An 18,369-nucleotide genomic window follows, 5' to 3' on the forward strand; every position below is an offset into this window, starting at 1 on the left:
CTGACCAGAGCAGGTAAGGATAGGGATGGGGGAGAAATAAGTAATTCAGCATAGTCACACTTTTTTTATTTGATGTAATACTAAGCAGTTTCAGGCAGGAAGCACCCTAAAGTGGAACTTCACCCAAAAGTGGAAGTTCGGCTCTTCCTCCTCCTCCCCCTGCAAGGCTTCAATGCCGGTTTCCCTTAGTGAAGATGCCGGCGCCTGCACCTGAAGCCAATTAAAGAGTCGGCTCGGGTGAAGACAGCACTGGATCCTGTGAATAAAAGTCACCAGCTACAGTATTTGTAGGTGGTGACTTATTTTTTGGGGGGAGACTGGAGCTCCTCTTTAAATAGTATCTCCACTTTTGTTGAGGAAAAAAAGCAATCCCTTCTACAGTCGGTGATGAATATACAGTGGAAGAATTTTAACAAACTTATTCATTATTACTCAGCTGATGCACTTGTAGTATTCTAATGAGGGAAGTTGCATTGTCTGCATCCCTGGACACAGGCCTTTCCAGTGAATGGCTGTGGGGGAGGGGGGTGTCAGCACAAGTCTGATCATTGGAGGAGAGCAGGCCGAGTTCTCAAAACAGGTTGAAAACTGACCACGCTGTGCTCTCATGCCTAGTGTGCTCAGTTTTTGAACGCTGAGGGACTGGCAGGATCACCAGGTTATTCTCACAAAGGAAGCAATGCAAATAGAACAGGACAGTTTTTCATACAAGTACATGGTACAGCATTCACATATCAATAATATTAACCAATTGCTGACCACCGCGTTCCACACATATACTGCGGCATTGCGCCTCCGCTGTGCAAACTGACGTACCTGTACATTGGTCTGTGCATGTGGTACTGTGGACACGCATGCCTGCCACACGCCGCTTGCCGCCGCAATCGCGGGAAAGAGAGGCAGAACAGGGATCTGCTTATGTAAACTGATCCCCATTCTGTCAGGAGAGTACAGTGAGATCGGCTGTTCCTAGTGATCAGGAACAGTGATCTCTCTTTACTCCCAGTCAGTCCACTGCCCCCACAGTTAGAAACACCTCCCTAGGGAACACTTAACCCCTTCATCGTCCCCTAGTGTTAACCCCTTCCTTGCCAGTCTCATTTATACAGTGATCAGTGGATATTTCTAGCTCTGATCACTGTAATGTCACTGGTCCAAAAAAAGTGTCAAAAGTGTCCAATCTGTCCACCGCAATGTCACAGTCCCACTAAAAATCTACCAAAAATATGTAGAAGAATACATATTGGCCTAAACTGATGAAGAAATGTTTTTACATTTTTTTATTGGATATGTATTATAGCAAAAAGTAAAAAATAGTTTTGTTTTTTTTTCAAAATTGTCTGTTTTTTTGTTTATAGCGCAAAAAATAAAAACGACAGAGGTGATCAAATACCACCAAAAGAAAGCCCTATTTGTAGGAAAAAAAAGAACACCAATTTTGTTTGGGTACTGCGCCGCACAACCGCGCAATTGTCAGTAAAACTAACGCAGTGCCGTATTGCAAAAAATGGTCTGGCCATTAAGGGGGTAACATATTCTTTAAGTCTCACTTGGATCCCAGAATTGCAGTAGAAACACATCCAAATTATGTATTTCCCTTACCAACCTCCATACGGGGTAGTGCAATAAAATCCGAATCTTTGCTGAAGGGAACATTTTTAAACAATTTATTATCTGAAGGTGTTGATATATTGGTTTCCTTCATTTTAGTATGGGTCTGACACCCTTCTTTTTATTAATAGACGAAACAATTATTTTTACACAACCACACGAATGTCAATTCCTTAAACTGATCTACGTTTATCTGAGGTTATGACAGTGTTCCCATAAATATCTTGGCTTTTAGCCATAAAGTTCAAACTGGTATTTGAAGCCATCAACAGGAAACACGATCATGCTTAATTTTTACAAAAACTTACCAAAAATCTTTTGCCCAACGCAGCATTTCTTAAACGTCATGATGTTCTGAGTTAGTGTACCAGTCTTGTCTGTAAATACGTACTCAATCTGTCCCAGCATATCGCAGAAGCTGGTACCTCGGGCTTCAGCTGGTGTATCCGTTTTCTCGTAGTACATTTCCAGGTCATTGTTAATGAAAAAGTTGTGGAGAACATGAATGATTTCAATCCTACAAATGACAAACATTGCTTGTATTTGAAGCCAGAATGAAGATTGTTACAGTAATAGGCAATCATTTATATTAGAAAAATTATATAATAAATAATAATAAAAAAAAATAAAAATTGGATTTTCAAAAGGCAATAAAATGGATAATAAAAGTGCCTGTAAACTCCAGCACTGAACCTCTTATTTGCCCCCTTTTGGGCTATTAAATATACCCTTATTGTACATTGTAAATCTACTTTTATTATACCTGTTGATCCTACCAGAAATCTTGTAAGCTGATAACTTCCTATGGTCTCTGGCTGTGCTGCACACTTATCAGTTAGAATTACTCCTAGATATTTCTGAGAACCACAAAATACCTCCTTCTATGTTATGGAGCTGAAGAGAGGGGAGGTGTTCTAACACTCTTCCTGTCCTAGGATAACAACGCTACTCCTCCATAGAAACAGATTAGTGAATGAGCGTGGTCACTAGACAAGAAATGTGTTAAAACGGTTGTAACCCCTGCATAAAAAAAACAAAAAAACAAAAAAAAATGATCCTTTTCCTTTAAAGCACTATAAACAGCATAGTGCTTCTGCAGTGTCATTTGTCCTATTCTATGCTGTAAAATACCTGGCTGATCCTGCCTGTTCCTGTGTCCCCCTAGGTGTGCTGACCATGGTAATTATGGCTGCTGATCCACGATACCGTGGTCAGTTTACATGCCTCGGTCATCCCGATGTGTTCAGAGTCTCTCCCCCTCCATCCCTGCCTGTCAGTTGCTAGTGTGTGTAATGCAGCGTACACACGAGCGGCCTTTCAACCGGACTGGTCCGACACACCGAGTCCGGCAGACAATCCGATCGTGTGGGCTTCATCGGACCTGTAGCGGACTTTTCCGGTCGAAAATCTGATGGACTTTAGATTTGAAACATGCTTCAAATCTTTCCGACGGACTCGAGTCCGGTCGAAAAATCCGCTCGTCTGTATGCTAGTCCAATGGACGAAAACCCACGCTAGGGCAGCTATTGGCTACTGGCTATCAACTTCCGTATTTTAGTCCGGTCATATGTCATCACGTACGAATCTGTCGGACTTTGGTGTGATCGTGTGTAGGCAAGTCCGTTTGTTCAAAAGTCCATCGGAAGCCCGTCAAAAGTCAGACGAAAGTCCGCCAGTGTGTACGCGGCCTTAGCCGATCTCCTCCCCGGCCCTCCCCTCCTGCCGCTATTCCGCGTGGCTATAAAGTCACTGAGCACAATTACTGGTATCCCCTCTGTTATAGCAAGCTATACAGTACAGTGTGAGTGTGTTTTTTTTTTTTTTTTAATTATGAAGCAAAATTCCTTATTGCACAGTGCTGCTGCATGGTCGCATGACCTCCAGGCGATGTCATGGAGGAATCCCGCTGTAGTCCTTAGATCTAGGAAGGAGAGCAGCGGTAGGTCACGTGACTGCACAGCAGCGCTGTGAAATAAAGTATTTAGCTTCATAATTAAAAAAACAAAAAACACACGCATACACACACTGTACTGTACAGCTTGCTATAACAGAGGGGGTACCAGTGCTTGTCCTCAGTGACTTTACAACCACTTTAATGGTGAGATTACCAGATGAAAATAAAAGAAAAGCTAAAAAAAGAAAAAAAAAACTAGTGCAGCTACCACATGCAATATTTTACATTTTTGCTCTTGGGTTTCGATACACTTCAAGAATGTCATATAACATTGTATTATTCTATTGATAACTAAATAAATGTGGTGCTTACTCAATAACCAAATAAAAGATGACAATCCAATATGTGTAAATGATGAATAATTAATATGACGTTTTCTCAAAAACAATAAAAAATGTGCAATAAATTTCAAAGTGAAATGCAATAAAATTATTGCACATTTTTATTGTGTTTGAGGAAACGGCATATTAATTATTCATCATTTGCACATATTTATTGGATTGTCATCTTGAAATTGATTATTGAGTAAGCGGCACATTTATTTAGTTATGAATTTATCATTGTGTGGGAACACTCTTTTATGTTGGCAGCCACTCACTCTTGATATAATATTTTTTGGTATTTCTACCTTATTGTATTATTCTACATTATAATGTGTTTAATACTTTTCTCTGATATATAGTAACATTTACATGTTAAACGTTTAATTTTCATTAGCACACATATTTTTTACTTTCATGAAGTTTTAACGTTTGATTGTTATATCCCATCTGAACTTTACATAAGTAGGATTTGCTGCTTTTTAACCTATATCAGGAGGTAATAATCACGTTAAGACCCCTTTCACACTGGGGCGGTTTGCAGGCGTTATTGCGCTAAAAATAGCGTCTGCAAACCGCCCCTAAACAGCCTCCGCTGTTTGTTCAGTGTGAAAGCCCGAGGGCTTTCACACTGAAGCGGTGCGCTGGCAGGAGAAGAAAAAATCTCCTGTCAGCCACTTCTTTGGAGCGGTGAAGGAGCGGTGTATTCACCGCTCCTAAACCACTCCTGCCCATTGAAATCAATGGGACAGCGCAGCTATACCGCGGCTATAGCCGCGCTATACGAGGGGTTTTAACCCTTTTTCGGCCGCCAGCGGGGGGTTAAAACCGCACCGCTAGAGGCCGATTACCGCGGTAAACAGCACTAAATATAGCGCTGTTTTACCGCCGACGCCCCCTACCGCCCCAGTGTGAAAGGGGCCTAAGTTTAAGTTTCGTATATCTATGTAAGTTTCATGAAGTTTTTGTAGAATTGTAGATACCTCCCACACATGCCAGAAAAAGTGGGCTAATGTTCAAGTAATCAGCCGAGGAATTATCTAGTTTCCCCATCTGCAAATTTTGCTCTCTTATTGTGCAGTTTGTCTTCTATAGTAGTAACAATCCGCCTTGTTTTTATTAGCAATGGTTTTCAATAAAACAGGGCAATTTTAACAGATAAATCTATTTTGCATCTAAAAAGTGGTGTTTCTCGGTTTCCGAATTTTTGAATTTCTGAATTTCCGAATTTCAAATTTTCGAATTTCCGAATGTCCGGATTTTCAAATTTAGAAAAAAGCAGAAAATGAATGAAACTAAAAACAAACTATTTTTTTGTCAGTGCACATGTCTAGCAGACTGTACTTATTCTGTTGGTACATTGGCTCCTGTTTAACTCCTGGGGGCTTTCCACTGAGCACCAGGACCCCAATCTCCTTCCACTGAGCACCAGTGCCCCTGTCCTCTCACTAAGCACCAGGACCCCTGTCTCCCCCCACTAAGCATCAGGACCCCCCCATCTCCCCCGACTGAGCTTCTGTGCCCCCATCTCCCCTGACTCAGCACCAGGACCCCCCACCTTCCCCAACTGAACACCAGTACCCTCCATCTCCCCTGACTAAGGACCAGGTCCCCCATCTCTCCCTACTGAGGGCCAGGCCCCCCCCATATCCCACCGGTACACTATTTCCCCCGACTGAGCACCAGGATTCCCCATATCACCTGACTGAGCACCAGTACACCCCTTCTTCCCTGACTGAGTACCAGGACCACCCATCTCCACTGTCTACAGTATGTCACCAAAGCCCCCAACAGGGCTCCTAAAAAAATGTAAAAAATAATAAAGTATTGACACCGTCAATACTATTGACAGCATTTATTGCCCTACTGACACCAACCTCTGCCCTACTAACACCATTCTCTTGGGGGGGGGGACTAAGTCTTTGCTCCAGGTGATCAACAGGTATAACAAATACTTTCAATGGTATGTTTAACAGACCAAAAGGAAACAAACAAGAGAAGTTTATTGTTAGGGATTATATATACTTTAATTGTAAAATGTAAATGACAAGTTATGCTTGTAGCACATGATCCCCACTTTATTATTAAAATGATGTAAAGGTGGACTATGCTTTAGTTTACCATTTCCTTTCCAATAAGTGCCAAGACTTACTGCCCTTTATTGATTACAAGAATGAATAAATGGATAGCATGTAGATTATAGATTACAGATTATAGACTATGCCTTGTTCTACTCACGAGATGTAAAGGAAGAAGGGCACCAGTGTGGCAATGGTGGCAAGGTATCCCATGGACATAAAAACCCCAAAAGCAGCAGAGTTATGTGGGTGTCTTGGTATATAGTAATGTTTCTGTAGATACAAATTGTCCCAAATTCCAGCTCCAATACCCAAGACAATAGATATACTGACCACAAACACCGCAATCTGTAATCCACACAAAAGCAGGTAATTAAAAAAAAAAAAAAGTACTTTTTGAACTCCAGTTAAGCAGTGAAATACAAGGATGAAATACATAAATGGGAGCCATTGTAATTGCAAAATGATTTGTATTTCTGTCCATCCAGTCCTGAGACTTACACAGCTCTACCATACAGCACAGCTTTGTTTGGGAGGGTAGGAGATCTGATTTTTCACTGCTGCACTTAAAGGATATAGGTTCACCTTTGGGAACATGTCACATTTTCCACCCGTTCTTGGGGGAGAGGTTCGCTGTACTAGCTGTCCCTTTTTAAAATCAGCATGGCCGTGCTGGGCTCCGTCCACACGGCTGTGCCATTCATTCACACAGCTCTGTGTATGAATGAACTACAAGCCTTGGAATCCTTTGCGGCTGTCGGCTTGTAGTTCTAAATAAACTACCACGGCACTCTGGAGTGCCATGGTAGTTCATAAATTCTTCCTGTTAGTGTATCTGCTTGCCCATACGGGCAAGATACACTGACAGATCTGCAGGAGACCTGCTTGGCACCAGAGATCTGCTGATTGCTGGTGCAATACTTTGCAGATTAAAAAAAAAAATGCTCACTTTTTACCTGCATTTATTATTTTTTTTCTAGAAAGTGAACTTAACCTTTAAACAGCAGAGCACCTCCTAGTATAGCTGGTTTGACTACCTTTATAGTAAGGTAGTATTGGACGTCTATGGGACGTCTTTCGTCATTTGACGCTCCCGTAGACGTCCAATGACGAAACGCGCAGGGCGTGGCCTGACCAACGTCGTGCGTCATCTCCCAACGAATACAGGATTGTTTGACGGTTTAAACTCAGATCTTTTATGCTTGAATTGAACTTTTACAATGTGAGTACCATTCTGTTACTTTTGGAATAAAGGTTTTAAACGTTTTTACGCTATGGGCACCCCTTCTCTTTTATGTTAACATAACAGGATCTGGGATTGCCAGGAACTGCTGCACAGTGGCATAGACTGACTGCGCAATACCCCTGAAGGGGTGAAAGTATCTGGTGAGTGTTTGCACAGTAAGAGCACGAATATCAAGCACTGTCACTAATGAACACTGGAATAAGAAGATTGCATTGAATAATATTGTTTACCAAGAGGAATAAGCTTTCAAGCACAACTATCACCTGCGCACTATAATTAAGACTATTCAAAGCAACATTGTTTTTTCTGATTAACACTTGTTATTTTGAGCACAAGTCACTTTACCATTGACTGGATTCCCCCCCCCCCCCAACCTTTCCCTTCCATTCCCCCCCCTTCCTTTTTCCTTCCCTTCCTTAGCACTTCAAATCAATGTACGGTATGAATACATGGGCATATTTTGATATAACAGCACCACATGGTAAACAGTGAGTTGCATAGGATCAGCCACTGTCTGAAGCAAATTACATATACATAATTTTTTATTTTTACGCAAAATCACTTTTGATTGTTACTCCTTTTCTGGGATAAAGTTTTTCAAGAATTTTTATCAACCAACATTTTCATACTTTCACTCACCTATCAGAGGTGACTTTAATATGTTATCACAGTGTCATAACACGTTGCCATAAAACCAGAACAGCGCCGCACCCACACCTAATTTCTTCTCAGTTCAGCTTTTTTCACTTCGGTGGTGATTGCATTTGTGGAGGCAGCAGTTCTAAACCAGTTTTTTACCTATCCCCATTGCGCGGATTCATCATTATTTTCCTGCTGGGAGCTGCCCAGGGCCTACAGGCCAGCAGGACCCACGTGCCATGGTCGGCTCCCAGCAGGACCCACAGACCATGGCCAGCAGGACCCATAGGCTACTGTCCGCTCCCAGCAGGACCCACATGTCAGTGGCCAGCTCCCAGCAGAACCCACAGGTCCACAGCCAGCTCCCAGCAGGACCCACAGGTCAGTGGCCAGCAGGACCCACAGGTCCGCAACTTGTGGGTCCTGCTGGGATCTGGCCACTGACCCGTGGGTCCTGCTGGCCACTGACATGTGGGTCCTGCTGGCCACTAGCCTAGGGTGACCAGAAGTCCCCAGCACCGCCAGATTACAAATATCTCCCGCTTACACGCTTAACATAATTAGTGCTTTTGTACTGTCCCATTTCAATCTGTAATTTAGTTTTCAATTTCTTGCTTTTCAAGCTCATGTTATATTGTCCAAATGTTGTGTTAATGTTTAAGCACTGATTTTGTTGGAAATACCAATAAATATAGCCTTATTGATAATTTGCATTTTTATTCTCGTGCGTGATTGTGTAGACAAGGCCCCAAGTGCACTGCATTGCCCGGGGGCCTATAATGCTCTTAAGATGGCATTAGCATGACTCCAGATCAACTTTCTTTGCTAACATACTGCAAGTCTGCTGCAAGTTCTGGCTCAGTTATGTTGTGCTATAGTCATCCCACCACAGGAGCCACTGTGGCTGAATTTTCATGCTGTAGACTTGCAGATCTCTTGCTGTAGACTCACGACTGCAACTTTGCTCTTGCTAGAGACATGCCACGCAAATTTGCTACAAATTGGAAAAGTGTCAACTAGAACTTGTGCTTCATGTGCTCTGCAAGTGTACAACTTACCAGTGAATATGCGCAGCAAGTTAACAGACTAAGGGCTCTTTCACACGGGGCGGATCAGTGATGATCCGCCCCGTGAACACCCGCTTGCACAGCGGGGACCGCTCCGCCGATCCCCGCTGAGCAGGAAGATGACAGGTCCATCGCTGCACACTGTGCAGCGATGGACCTGTCAGAGCGCCGCTCTCCCCTATGGGGGATCGGATGATGACGGATCGTAGAGTCCGGCGTCACCCGATCCGAAAACAGATGGAAAAGTAGGGTTTTCCTCCATTACACTTTTCGGATCGGAGCAGGTCGGATGTCAGCGGACATGTCACCGCTGACATCCGACGCTCCATAGGGATACATGTATGTCCGTTCTTCATCCGAAAACGGAAGGATAAAAAACGGACATACGGATCCTCCGTGTGAAAGAGCCCTTACACTTCAACACTGCCACAAATTTGTAGCAAGTGAACCTTGCTGTCTGGGTAGTGTAGGGCACTCCCATAACCCCTTAGACCACTACTGCTAACTTTATACCTTAGACCACTGCTCCTAACTTTATCTCTTATGGAGGTCAATGGAAGGAGGAGGCAAGTCGAACTCAGCTCTGCACCCAAGGTCTTATGATCTGATTAGGTGATAGGATTTATTTACATATGACAAGCCAAAAATATATTTTTCTAGTTTTAGTAGAGACGGATTAGAACCCCTGACTGTAACTGCTTTCCAAGACTCTGTTGGAAGTCAGGGGAACTCTCCAACATCAACACAAACAAAAATGAAAATGCTTTTCTTCAGTTGGGAAGGGGGAAACTGAAACCCATGTTGGATTGTTTGTCTGTGTCCCTGTTGACAGCAGGACAGAAAGCAAGGCTAAATCTCTCAAATGGAGCCCCAGATAGTGATAAAAGCTCAACAGGATTTCTAATCCTCTGCCACTCTAACCAAAAAAAAAAGTTTTTGGCTTGGCATACATACTAAGGCTGAGCCCTGGGACAACTAAAAGTCTTTCCTTGCAGGGGGGGGGATGCCCTCGAACTACAAGGGTTAACTTCTCCTTTAGTCTAGGGAATGGTAAGAGCACTTTTACTTACCTGATTCTCTGCTCCCCCAGCAAACGGAGCTTCCCTCCACTCCGGCAGTGGACAGTTCTTCAGCGGTGTCACGTCCAATTGAGGGGTTATGGTTTCCAAAATGGTCATCACAATATCAATGTACCTTAGACCGCAGGAGTGAAAGGGAGAAGAAGTTGCAAGGACAAGTCTAGCAATATGGAGGGGCCTGTGGGAGTGGAGGATCAGGTAAGTAAAAACTGCTGTATTCAGTCCCCTAGACATAGAAGAGCAGTTAACCCTTGCAGTGTGGGATGTAGCCCCACTGCAAGGGAAGACTGATAATTTACCTGCAGTAGCTGCTGTCTCTCTGTCAGTGAGATTACTGCTTAGAAACCTATATGGACTCTTCTGACTCAAAGGCCAGGGCACCATCAATGGTTCCCATAAGACCTAGAAGAAAAGGAGCTTTGTCACCATACTCTTTAGATTAACAGACTTATAGACCAGGGAAATGGATGTAAAGTTAGGCTGGCCATACATTATACAATTTCCTTGTACAATTTTCCTTTAGATTTACCAAAACCATATATGAGTTCAAACCTAAACAAACACTTTCAATTTGTATGCAGTCAGACAGGCCCTTGCACTACATAGTTAAAGGTAAATCTAAAGCAAATTGAATAAGAAAATTGTATAATGTACGGTCTGCTTAGCTCTTCAGGCCACCACTAACCCCTTGACCAATATCCACCCTCATCCCTCCACCTGTCTACTTTTAGATCTTGGAGTTTCCCTTTATAACAGAACTTACACACAGAATAATTTTGTTGATTAGATGGTCCATTTTTGTCCACTTTAAGGGCATTTTACCAGAGTTTTTCATGATTTTTGTGTCGAATCCTGAACAGAAAACAAACACTTTTTAAATACATGGTAGCTGTAAAAAATTCCAATACAATAAAACTGTGCAATACAGAAAAGGAAATGGCAAAAAAGGCAGGACGTATGTGTCAAGCTGTCCAAAAGGCTGTTCAAAGTACCCACAAGCAGTAGTCTCCATTCAACACAGACCAGTCAGTGCAACCAGCATCAACATGCTTCTCCAACCAAAAACAATGAGTTCACAGAATGCTCTGCAGGTCTGTCCCTGGTAATCTACTTTAAATAAAGTCAAGATTGTGTTAAAAGAGAAGAAGTATGAGGGTTCTTTAAAAATATATATATACTCACCTAGGTGGATACAGCTTTGGTCCATTGCTGCATCTGTCCTCGCCTTCTTCTAAGACTGAACTGAGCTATCAAAAGGCTGCTGATCGCTCAGTTTTCAGCCTTCAGTGAGCAGAGAGCCAGTGACTTCAATCACCTGAACTTGGGAGGGGTTTGGCAGCAGCCGGATCAGGCTCTCAGCTGCGTCAGCGGCTCGTCCAGGCATCTGGACATAAAGTCAGGATCTTTCCAGAGCCTGGACTGGCTGAAAACTGGTCACATAGTGCAGAATGGTCTGAACTTATGTGATCCATAGGAGATGTAGGGCCAAAAAAGCTTTGTCCTACTTCTCTTTTAACAGGTCTGCTTGATAAAAAAATATTGAAGAATGGGCAACTGTTACTTTATTGTGGGAACAACTGGGACTTCATTTTTTTCTGGCCCTTTAAACTGTATGTAATCTCTAATCTATTTTTTTTACTATGTTCAGCATCATGGCTCCCCATATACAGTTTTAAGTACATTTCTCATTTGCTAATCTTTTGTAAAGTTTCTTACCTAAAGATCCTGTCAGTAGCAATGTTCTATTGCAAGCTTATAATGCCTCGTTCTGAGTGGGTATGGAAGTACAGAATGGCACAGCCTGCAAGTGCAAAGGGATTGCAGGCATTCTGGTAGAGGGAAGAACCAGTAAAAGCAACTCATTTGGTTGTGTGGAGACCCTTTCTTTGTTTCTATGGTTAAGACTTGAGGCTAACAGATTTATATCCATTAATAATGTTGTATCATTAATACCAAGTACCCAGATACGCAAGTTGTTTCACCTTAAAACCCATCACTGGGGAAAGGATCAGGTAAAAAAAAGGTGCTTTTTCTTGACCAACTCCATGTCAGCATATGAATGGGTAGACTCCGCTCTAACTCCCATCACATAAGACCACTCTCCAATAAATTTTTAGGCTGATCCAGTCCACATTTTTCTATTTTTTGCTCTTCACTTCATAGGACTGAACAAGATGTGCAAGCAATTCCCCTTACCTCACTGGGCTATTTGAAGTGTTTTTGTGAAAAAAAAAAAATGTTCTCTCAGCATGCAGGATGACCAGCTCCATTCACTGGGACTTTTTTTTTTTTCAGCGGACTTTTTTGTCGAAAATCAGACGGACTTTAGATTTAGAACATGTTTCAAATCTTTCAAATGGACTCGAGTCCGATCGAAAAATCCATTCATCTGTATGCTAGTCCGACGGACAAAAAAGGATACTAGGGCAGCTATTAGCTACTGGCTATGAACTTCCTTATTTTAGTAAAAAATTTTAAAATATGGTGCGCTATTATCCTGAATATTGATAATGATAGGTGTTCTGTGCTGTAGTGATGCCTTTTGATTACTAGAGCCACTATACAAAGTGCCAAGTGCCTACAAATTAGCTGGTGATTAATGGATATAATAATATATAATAATTATAAACAAATATGCTAAATAATGAATGTGCACAATGAACTGATCCCACTGTGGTGGTGATATACAACAAAAAATATATGTTGATCAATCACAAGCAAAGATGGATCCTTCTATTAAAATAAATATAAACTAGATACCAACAATATTGGCCAATGAGCAGTAGAAAATCCGTATTAGGCAATTATGTCCATTGTTGTTTCTGTTAATAAACCTGTAGCCAGGTGGAAAACAAATGTAGAAAATCAGTGTCAGCAAATGAAATTCCAGATCTTCCAAAAGAATGACTGCCACATGCAATGACTTGCAGACAGATTTCAAACAGCCGGTGTAATCACTCCTTTTCAATGAAAGTCTCCATATCCTCCACAGCTCAAACATGTAAAAAGGAGAGAAAACACCAGTGTAATATTGTAGAGACTTGTGTCAGCTGTCTCAAGCTGATACACTCACATGCGTTCACTGGTAAACCAGCGTGTGTAGCATTCAGGCTTACTCACCTCACAGCCTGTCCGAGTAGCTGCACACTCATGGCTGATGTCACTGGCTCCTGCTCCCGACGCGTTGCATCACAGGTCACGTGACATTCTCAAGATTCCCTTGAGAATGTCAATTGACCTGTGATGCAACGCGTCGGGAGGAGGAGCCAGTGATGTCAGCCACGAGTGTGCAGCTACTCGTCATGTTGGAATGTCCAAGTACGTCCCATGCGCAGCTTCCTGGCTGATGAATGCAAATGTTCCTCCAGTATTTTCTGATACAATATTACCAACAATTTTGACCAAATTTCCTGTGCCTTTGTAGCTCACACATCCCCAAAACATCAGCGATCCACCTCCATACCATTCATCATAGGCCTTGTTGACTCCTCTCCAAATGTAGCGTTTATGGCCAAAAAGCTACATTTTGGTCTCATCACTCCAAATGACTTTGTGCCAGAAGGTTTGAGGCTTGTCTCTGTGCTGTTTGGCGTATTGTAAGTGGGATACTTTCTGGCATTTGCATAGTAATGGCTTTCTTCTGGCGACTCGACCATGCAGCCCATCTTTCTTCAAGTGCCTCATTGTGCATCTTGAAACAGCCACACCACATGTTTTCAGAGAGTCCTGTATTTCACCTGAAGTTATTTGTGGGTTTTTCTTTGCATCCCGAACAATTTTCCTGGCAGTTGTGGCTGAAATCCCACCCTCCTTTGTGGCTAGTTATTTGCCTTTTTGTATTTTGCCATGAAGTTACTCAGGAAAGCAAATTATTTTTGTGATGGACCGCCTGGCATCCCCACCTGGGTACCTCTGCCAAACAGTGCCTCCTGCCCCCCAAACCCTTTCAGCAGACCGAGAGCTAATACCAGCCCTTTACATCAAGCATCGTGCACAGACAAGATGTTGAGGTAATAACCAGAGGAATAACTTTATTGAACATAAGAGGTTTTTTTATATACTTCAAAAATAGGGGCAGTCCCCACATGAACAATGCAAACTTCAAACAGCAACCCAATTAACAGTGATCTAATTAAACAGTAATCTAATTAACAGCTCCAATTAAACAGTAAATGAATTAACAGCTAGGCCCCTAGACAAGTCGTATCAGTATGATTAGCAGTCAAAGGAATTCCCCACCCCAGACAATCCAGCAACAGTTCCCTAGTATTTAAGATGACCCAGGGCTGTCCAAATATCATTAACCAGCTTTCTTTTCACATCCATCTTCTCACAGAGTTTCACGTTGGCAGAGAGCTCATGGCTCGCTTGACTGTTAAATGTGGTAATAACATGTCATCTTGCATTATATAACATGACATCTTCCTGAATGCTCGTAGCTCCCTCAAATGCCAGGGCCCATAGTCAGTAGGGAAGAGGCTACCTTGCAGTCTTCTCCAAAAGTCCCTGTCCCGGTTGGGTCTGTCACATTTCTCCCCCCTCAAAAGGTAGAGTTATTGACGTTGGTCATTGGTAGGTGTGGGGCAGAGGTCGTGCACGCTTTGTTTGGCTGCCAGTGCTTCAGCTGGAAACCCCACATCCTCCACTCTGGCTAACTGTTAGAGAGGGAGGGCAGCTTACTCCGCTCCCAGACTGTGTATCTGCTACTGGGGAGGGACAACGACCGCCTCCTCTGCTGGACTGTCTAGCTGCCACTGGGAAGTGAGGATGGCCACCTCCTCTCCCAGGTCCTTGAACTGCTGCTGGGGAAATGAGCTGGCTGCTCCATCTCCCTGACTCCTGCTGTGGAGTGAGGATGACCTCCTTCGCTCCCGAGTCCCTACACTGCTGCTGGGGAGAGAGGATGACCACTTCCTCTCCTGGACTGTGGAACTGCCGCTGGGGAGATGAGCCAGCTGTTCCACCTCCTGGACTCCCAGGCTTGCGCTGTGGAGCGAGGATGATTTCCTTCGCTTCCGAGTCTGTACACCGCTGTTGGGGAGGGAGGAAGTCCACCTCCTCTCCCAGACTGTGGATCTGCTGCTAGGGAGTGTGGATGGCTTCCTCCTCTCCTGGGTCCTTGAGCTGCCATTGCGGAGATGAGCTGGCTGCTCCATCTTCCGTACCCTCATCCAGCTGCTGGACAGACACTTTCCTCCATCCAAGCTCATCCTGTGCAAAAACAGGTTCGTTGAAGTGAGTAAACACCTGCTGCATCCGCCATAAGAGCTCCGCTTCCATAGCTGTGGATGGAGGTGGGCAAAGCACACTGTTACTTTGCCCCATTGCCGACACTTCACCCAGGATTTTAGAGCTGTTGGCTGGTACTTTTCAATAGTCCCAGACAAAGGGAGTCCAGCTCAGATGCTGAGCAGAGCCTGCAGCCATCTGTATGCAATCTCTAGCTCCCATTCCTGAACGACTAGAACCTCCAAATCTTCTTGTGCCCAGAGCACTTCCAAGATTTTCAGCATCCAGTTTCTGTAATCCAGGATTTCTTCCAAACGCCACTCCAGATCGCTCCAAAGTCAGGGTCCTCTGGCAGTCTCCTGTACAACAGCCCCAGGCTGTCCGCTGTCCAAGGGCACACTTGGGCTACATACCAGTGGCAGGCTGGTGTGACACAGTGCCGTATTGCAAAAAATGGCCTGGTCATTAAGGGGCCAAATCCTTCCGGGGCTGAAGTGGTTAAACCCTCCAGTATCTTCCCAAATATAGAAATTAAACTAACAGGTCTATAGTTACTTGGTTAAAACTTTGATCCCTTTTTAAATATAGGCACCACATTGGCCTTATGCCAATCCGGTGGTACTATTCCAGTCATTAAAGAGTCCCTAAAAATTAGAAACAATGGCTTTGAAATGACAGAGCTCAATTCTTTTAGGATCTGTAGTTGTATGCCATCTGGTCCAGATGCTTTTTTCACCTTTATTCTGTCTAAATATTTCTGGACCATATGAATGTTGAGCCATTGTGGATCATTGGGGCTGTGTCAATATCATCCCGATTATGGCCATGAGATCCCCCATGCTCCTTTGTATACACGAAGCTGAAGAAGATATTTAATACATCTGCCTTCTCTATGTCCCCAGTCACCCACCCCAGATTATTTTGTTAAGGGTCTACATGCTCAGACCTTACATTTTTAATATAAATACTATTTGAAGATTTTTTTTGGGGGGGTTGTTCTACTTTCTTTTGCAATCTGTTGTTCGTTTTGAATTTTTGCATCCTTTATTTCCTTTTTACATATTCTGTTATATTCTTTGTAACTTTTCCTACTATTTATAGCTTTTTTAACTTTGAATGTGAGCCACATAAGTTTTATTTTTAGCCTTTTAAACGTATTGCCAATGGGAATATACTTTGCAGTGTTTTCACATAAATCTTTTTGAAGAATTCCCATTTCTGTTCTGTGTTCATCAATGCCAATATTCCCTCCCAGTCTAAGTCTTGGAGAGCGGCCCTCTCTGGAAAATTTGCTCTCTTAAAGTTAACTACTTCAGCCCCGGAAGATTTTACCCCCTTAATGACCAGAGCAACGATAAGGGACTATATACAAGATTTTAGTAATGAGAACGGTATCATTAGCAGTAATCAGCATGGATTCATGAAGAATCATTCTTGCCAAACCAATCTATTTACCTTCTATGAGGAGGTGAGTTGCCATCTAGATAAAGGAAGGCCCGTAGACGTGGTGTATCTGGATTTTGCAAAAGCAATTGACACAGTTCCCCATAAACGTTTACTGTACAAAATAAGGTCCGTTGGCATGGACCATAGGGTGAGTACATGGATTGAAAACTGGCTACAAGGGTGAGTTCAGAGGGTGGTGATAAATGGGGAGTACTCGGAATGGTCAGGGGTGGGTGGTGGGGTTCCCCAGGGTTCTGTCCTGGGACCAATCCTGTTTAATTTGTTCATAAACGACCTGGAGGATGGGTTAAGCAGTTCAATCTTTGTATTTGTGGACGATACTAAGCTAAGTAGGGCAATAACTTCTCCGCAGAATGTGGAAACCTTGCAAAAAGATCTGAACAAATTAATGGGGTGGGCAACTACATGGCAAATGAGGTTCAATGTAGAAAAATGTAAAATAATGCATTTGGGTGGCAAAAATATTAATGCAATCTATACACTGGGGAGAGAACCTCTGGGGGAATCTAGGATGGAAAAGGACCTGGGGGTCCTAGTAGATGATATGCTCAGAAATGACATGCAATGCCAAGCTGCTGCTAACAAAGCAAACAGAATATTGGCATGCATTAAAAAGGGGATTCATTCCAGGGATAATAGGATAATTCTCCTGCTCTACCAGACTCTGGCCTGGCCGCACCTAGAGTATGCTGTCCAGTTCTGGGCACCAGTCCTCAGGAAGGATGTACTGGAAATGGAGCGAGTACAAAGAAGGGCAACAAAGCTAATAAAGGGTCTGGAGGATATTAGTTATGAAGAAAGGTTGCGAGCACTGAACTTATTCTCTCTGGAGAAGAGACGCTTGAGAGGGGATATGATTTCAGTATACAAATACCGTACCGTGACCCCACAATAGTTATAAAACTTTTTTGCGGAAGGGAGTTTAACAAGACTCGTGGCCACTCATTAAAATTAGAAGAAAAGAGGTTTAACCTTAAACTACGTAGAGGGTTCTTTACTGTAAGAGCGGCAAGGATGTGGAATTCTCTTCCACAGGCGGTGGTCTCAGCGGGGAGCATCGATAGATTCAAGAAACTATAAGATAAGCACCTGAACGACCGCAACATACAGGGATATACAATGTAATACTGACATATAAATCACACACACATAGGTTGGACTTGATGGACTTGTGTCTTTTTTCAACCTCACCTACTAACTACTAGTAGGTAAGGTTGAGTACCTACCAACTATGTAACTATGTAGCACTTTTTACAATTTGGCACTGCGCTGCTTTAACTGGTAATTGCGCGGTCATGAAATGCTGCACACAAATTAAGTTGCGATTTGCGTCCTTTTTCTTCACAAATAGAGCTTTCTTTTGGTGGTATTTGATCACCTGTGGGATTTTTATTTTTTGCGATATATAAAACAAAAAAAGACCAAAAATTTTGAGAAAAAAAAAAAAAAAGATATTTTCTACTTTTTTGTTATAAAAAAAAAATCCAATAAACTCAATTTTAGTCGTACATTTGGACCAAAATGTATTCAACCACATGTCCTGGGTAAAAAAAATTCAATAATAATAATATTTATTGGTTTGCGCAAAAGTTATAGCGTCTACAAACAATGGTACATTTTCTGGAATTTATGCAGCTTTTAGTTTATGACTGCCTATCTTATTTCTTGAGGTGCTAAAA

The 18,369-nt window shown here is 42.8% G+C and overlaps 1 protein-coding gene across 5 annotated transcripts in view; it reads right to left on the minus strand.

The window, feature by feature from the left end:
- Positions 1–18,369, minus strand: part of LOC141106369 (phospholipid-transporting ATPase IK-like) — a 313,227-nt gene that overhangs the window by 74,188 nt on the left and 220,670 nt on the right. For all 5 annotated transcript variants that reach the window (XM_073597096.1, XM_073597092.1, XM_073597095.1 and 2 more), the window contains exons 11-13: positions 10,758–10,846; positions 6,124–6,311; positions 1,920–2,128 (exon numbers count right to left, since the gene is read on the minus strand). In XM_073597096.1, coding sequence (XP_073453197.1) covers positions 1,920–2,128; positions 6,124–6,311; positions 10,758–10,846 — 486 coding nt within the window. The remainder of the gene's footprint in view (positions 1–1,919; positions 2,129–6,123; positions 6,312–10,757; positions 10,847–18,369) is intronic.

The sequence above is a fragment of the Aquarana catesbeiana genome, linkage group LG08 (genome assembly GCF_042186555.1).
Source record: "Aquarana catesbeiana isolate 2022-GZ linkage group LG08, ASM4218655v1, whole genome shotgun sequence".
Classification (NCBI taxonomy): domain Eukaryota; kingdom Metazoa; phylum Chordata; class Amphibia; order Anura; family Ranidae; genus Aquarana; species Aquarana catesbeiana.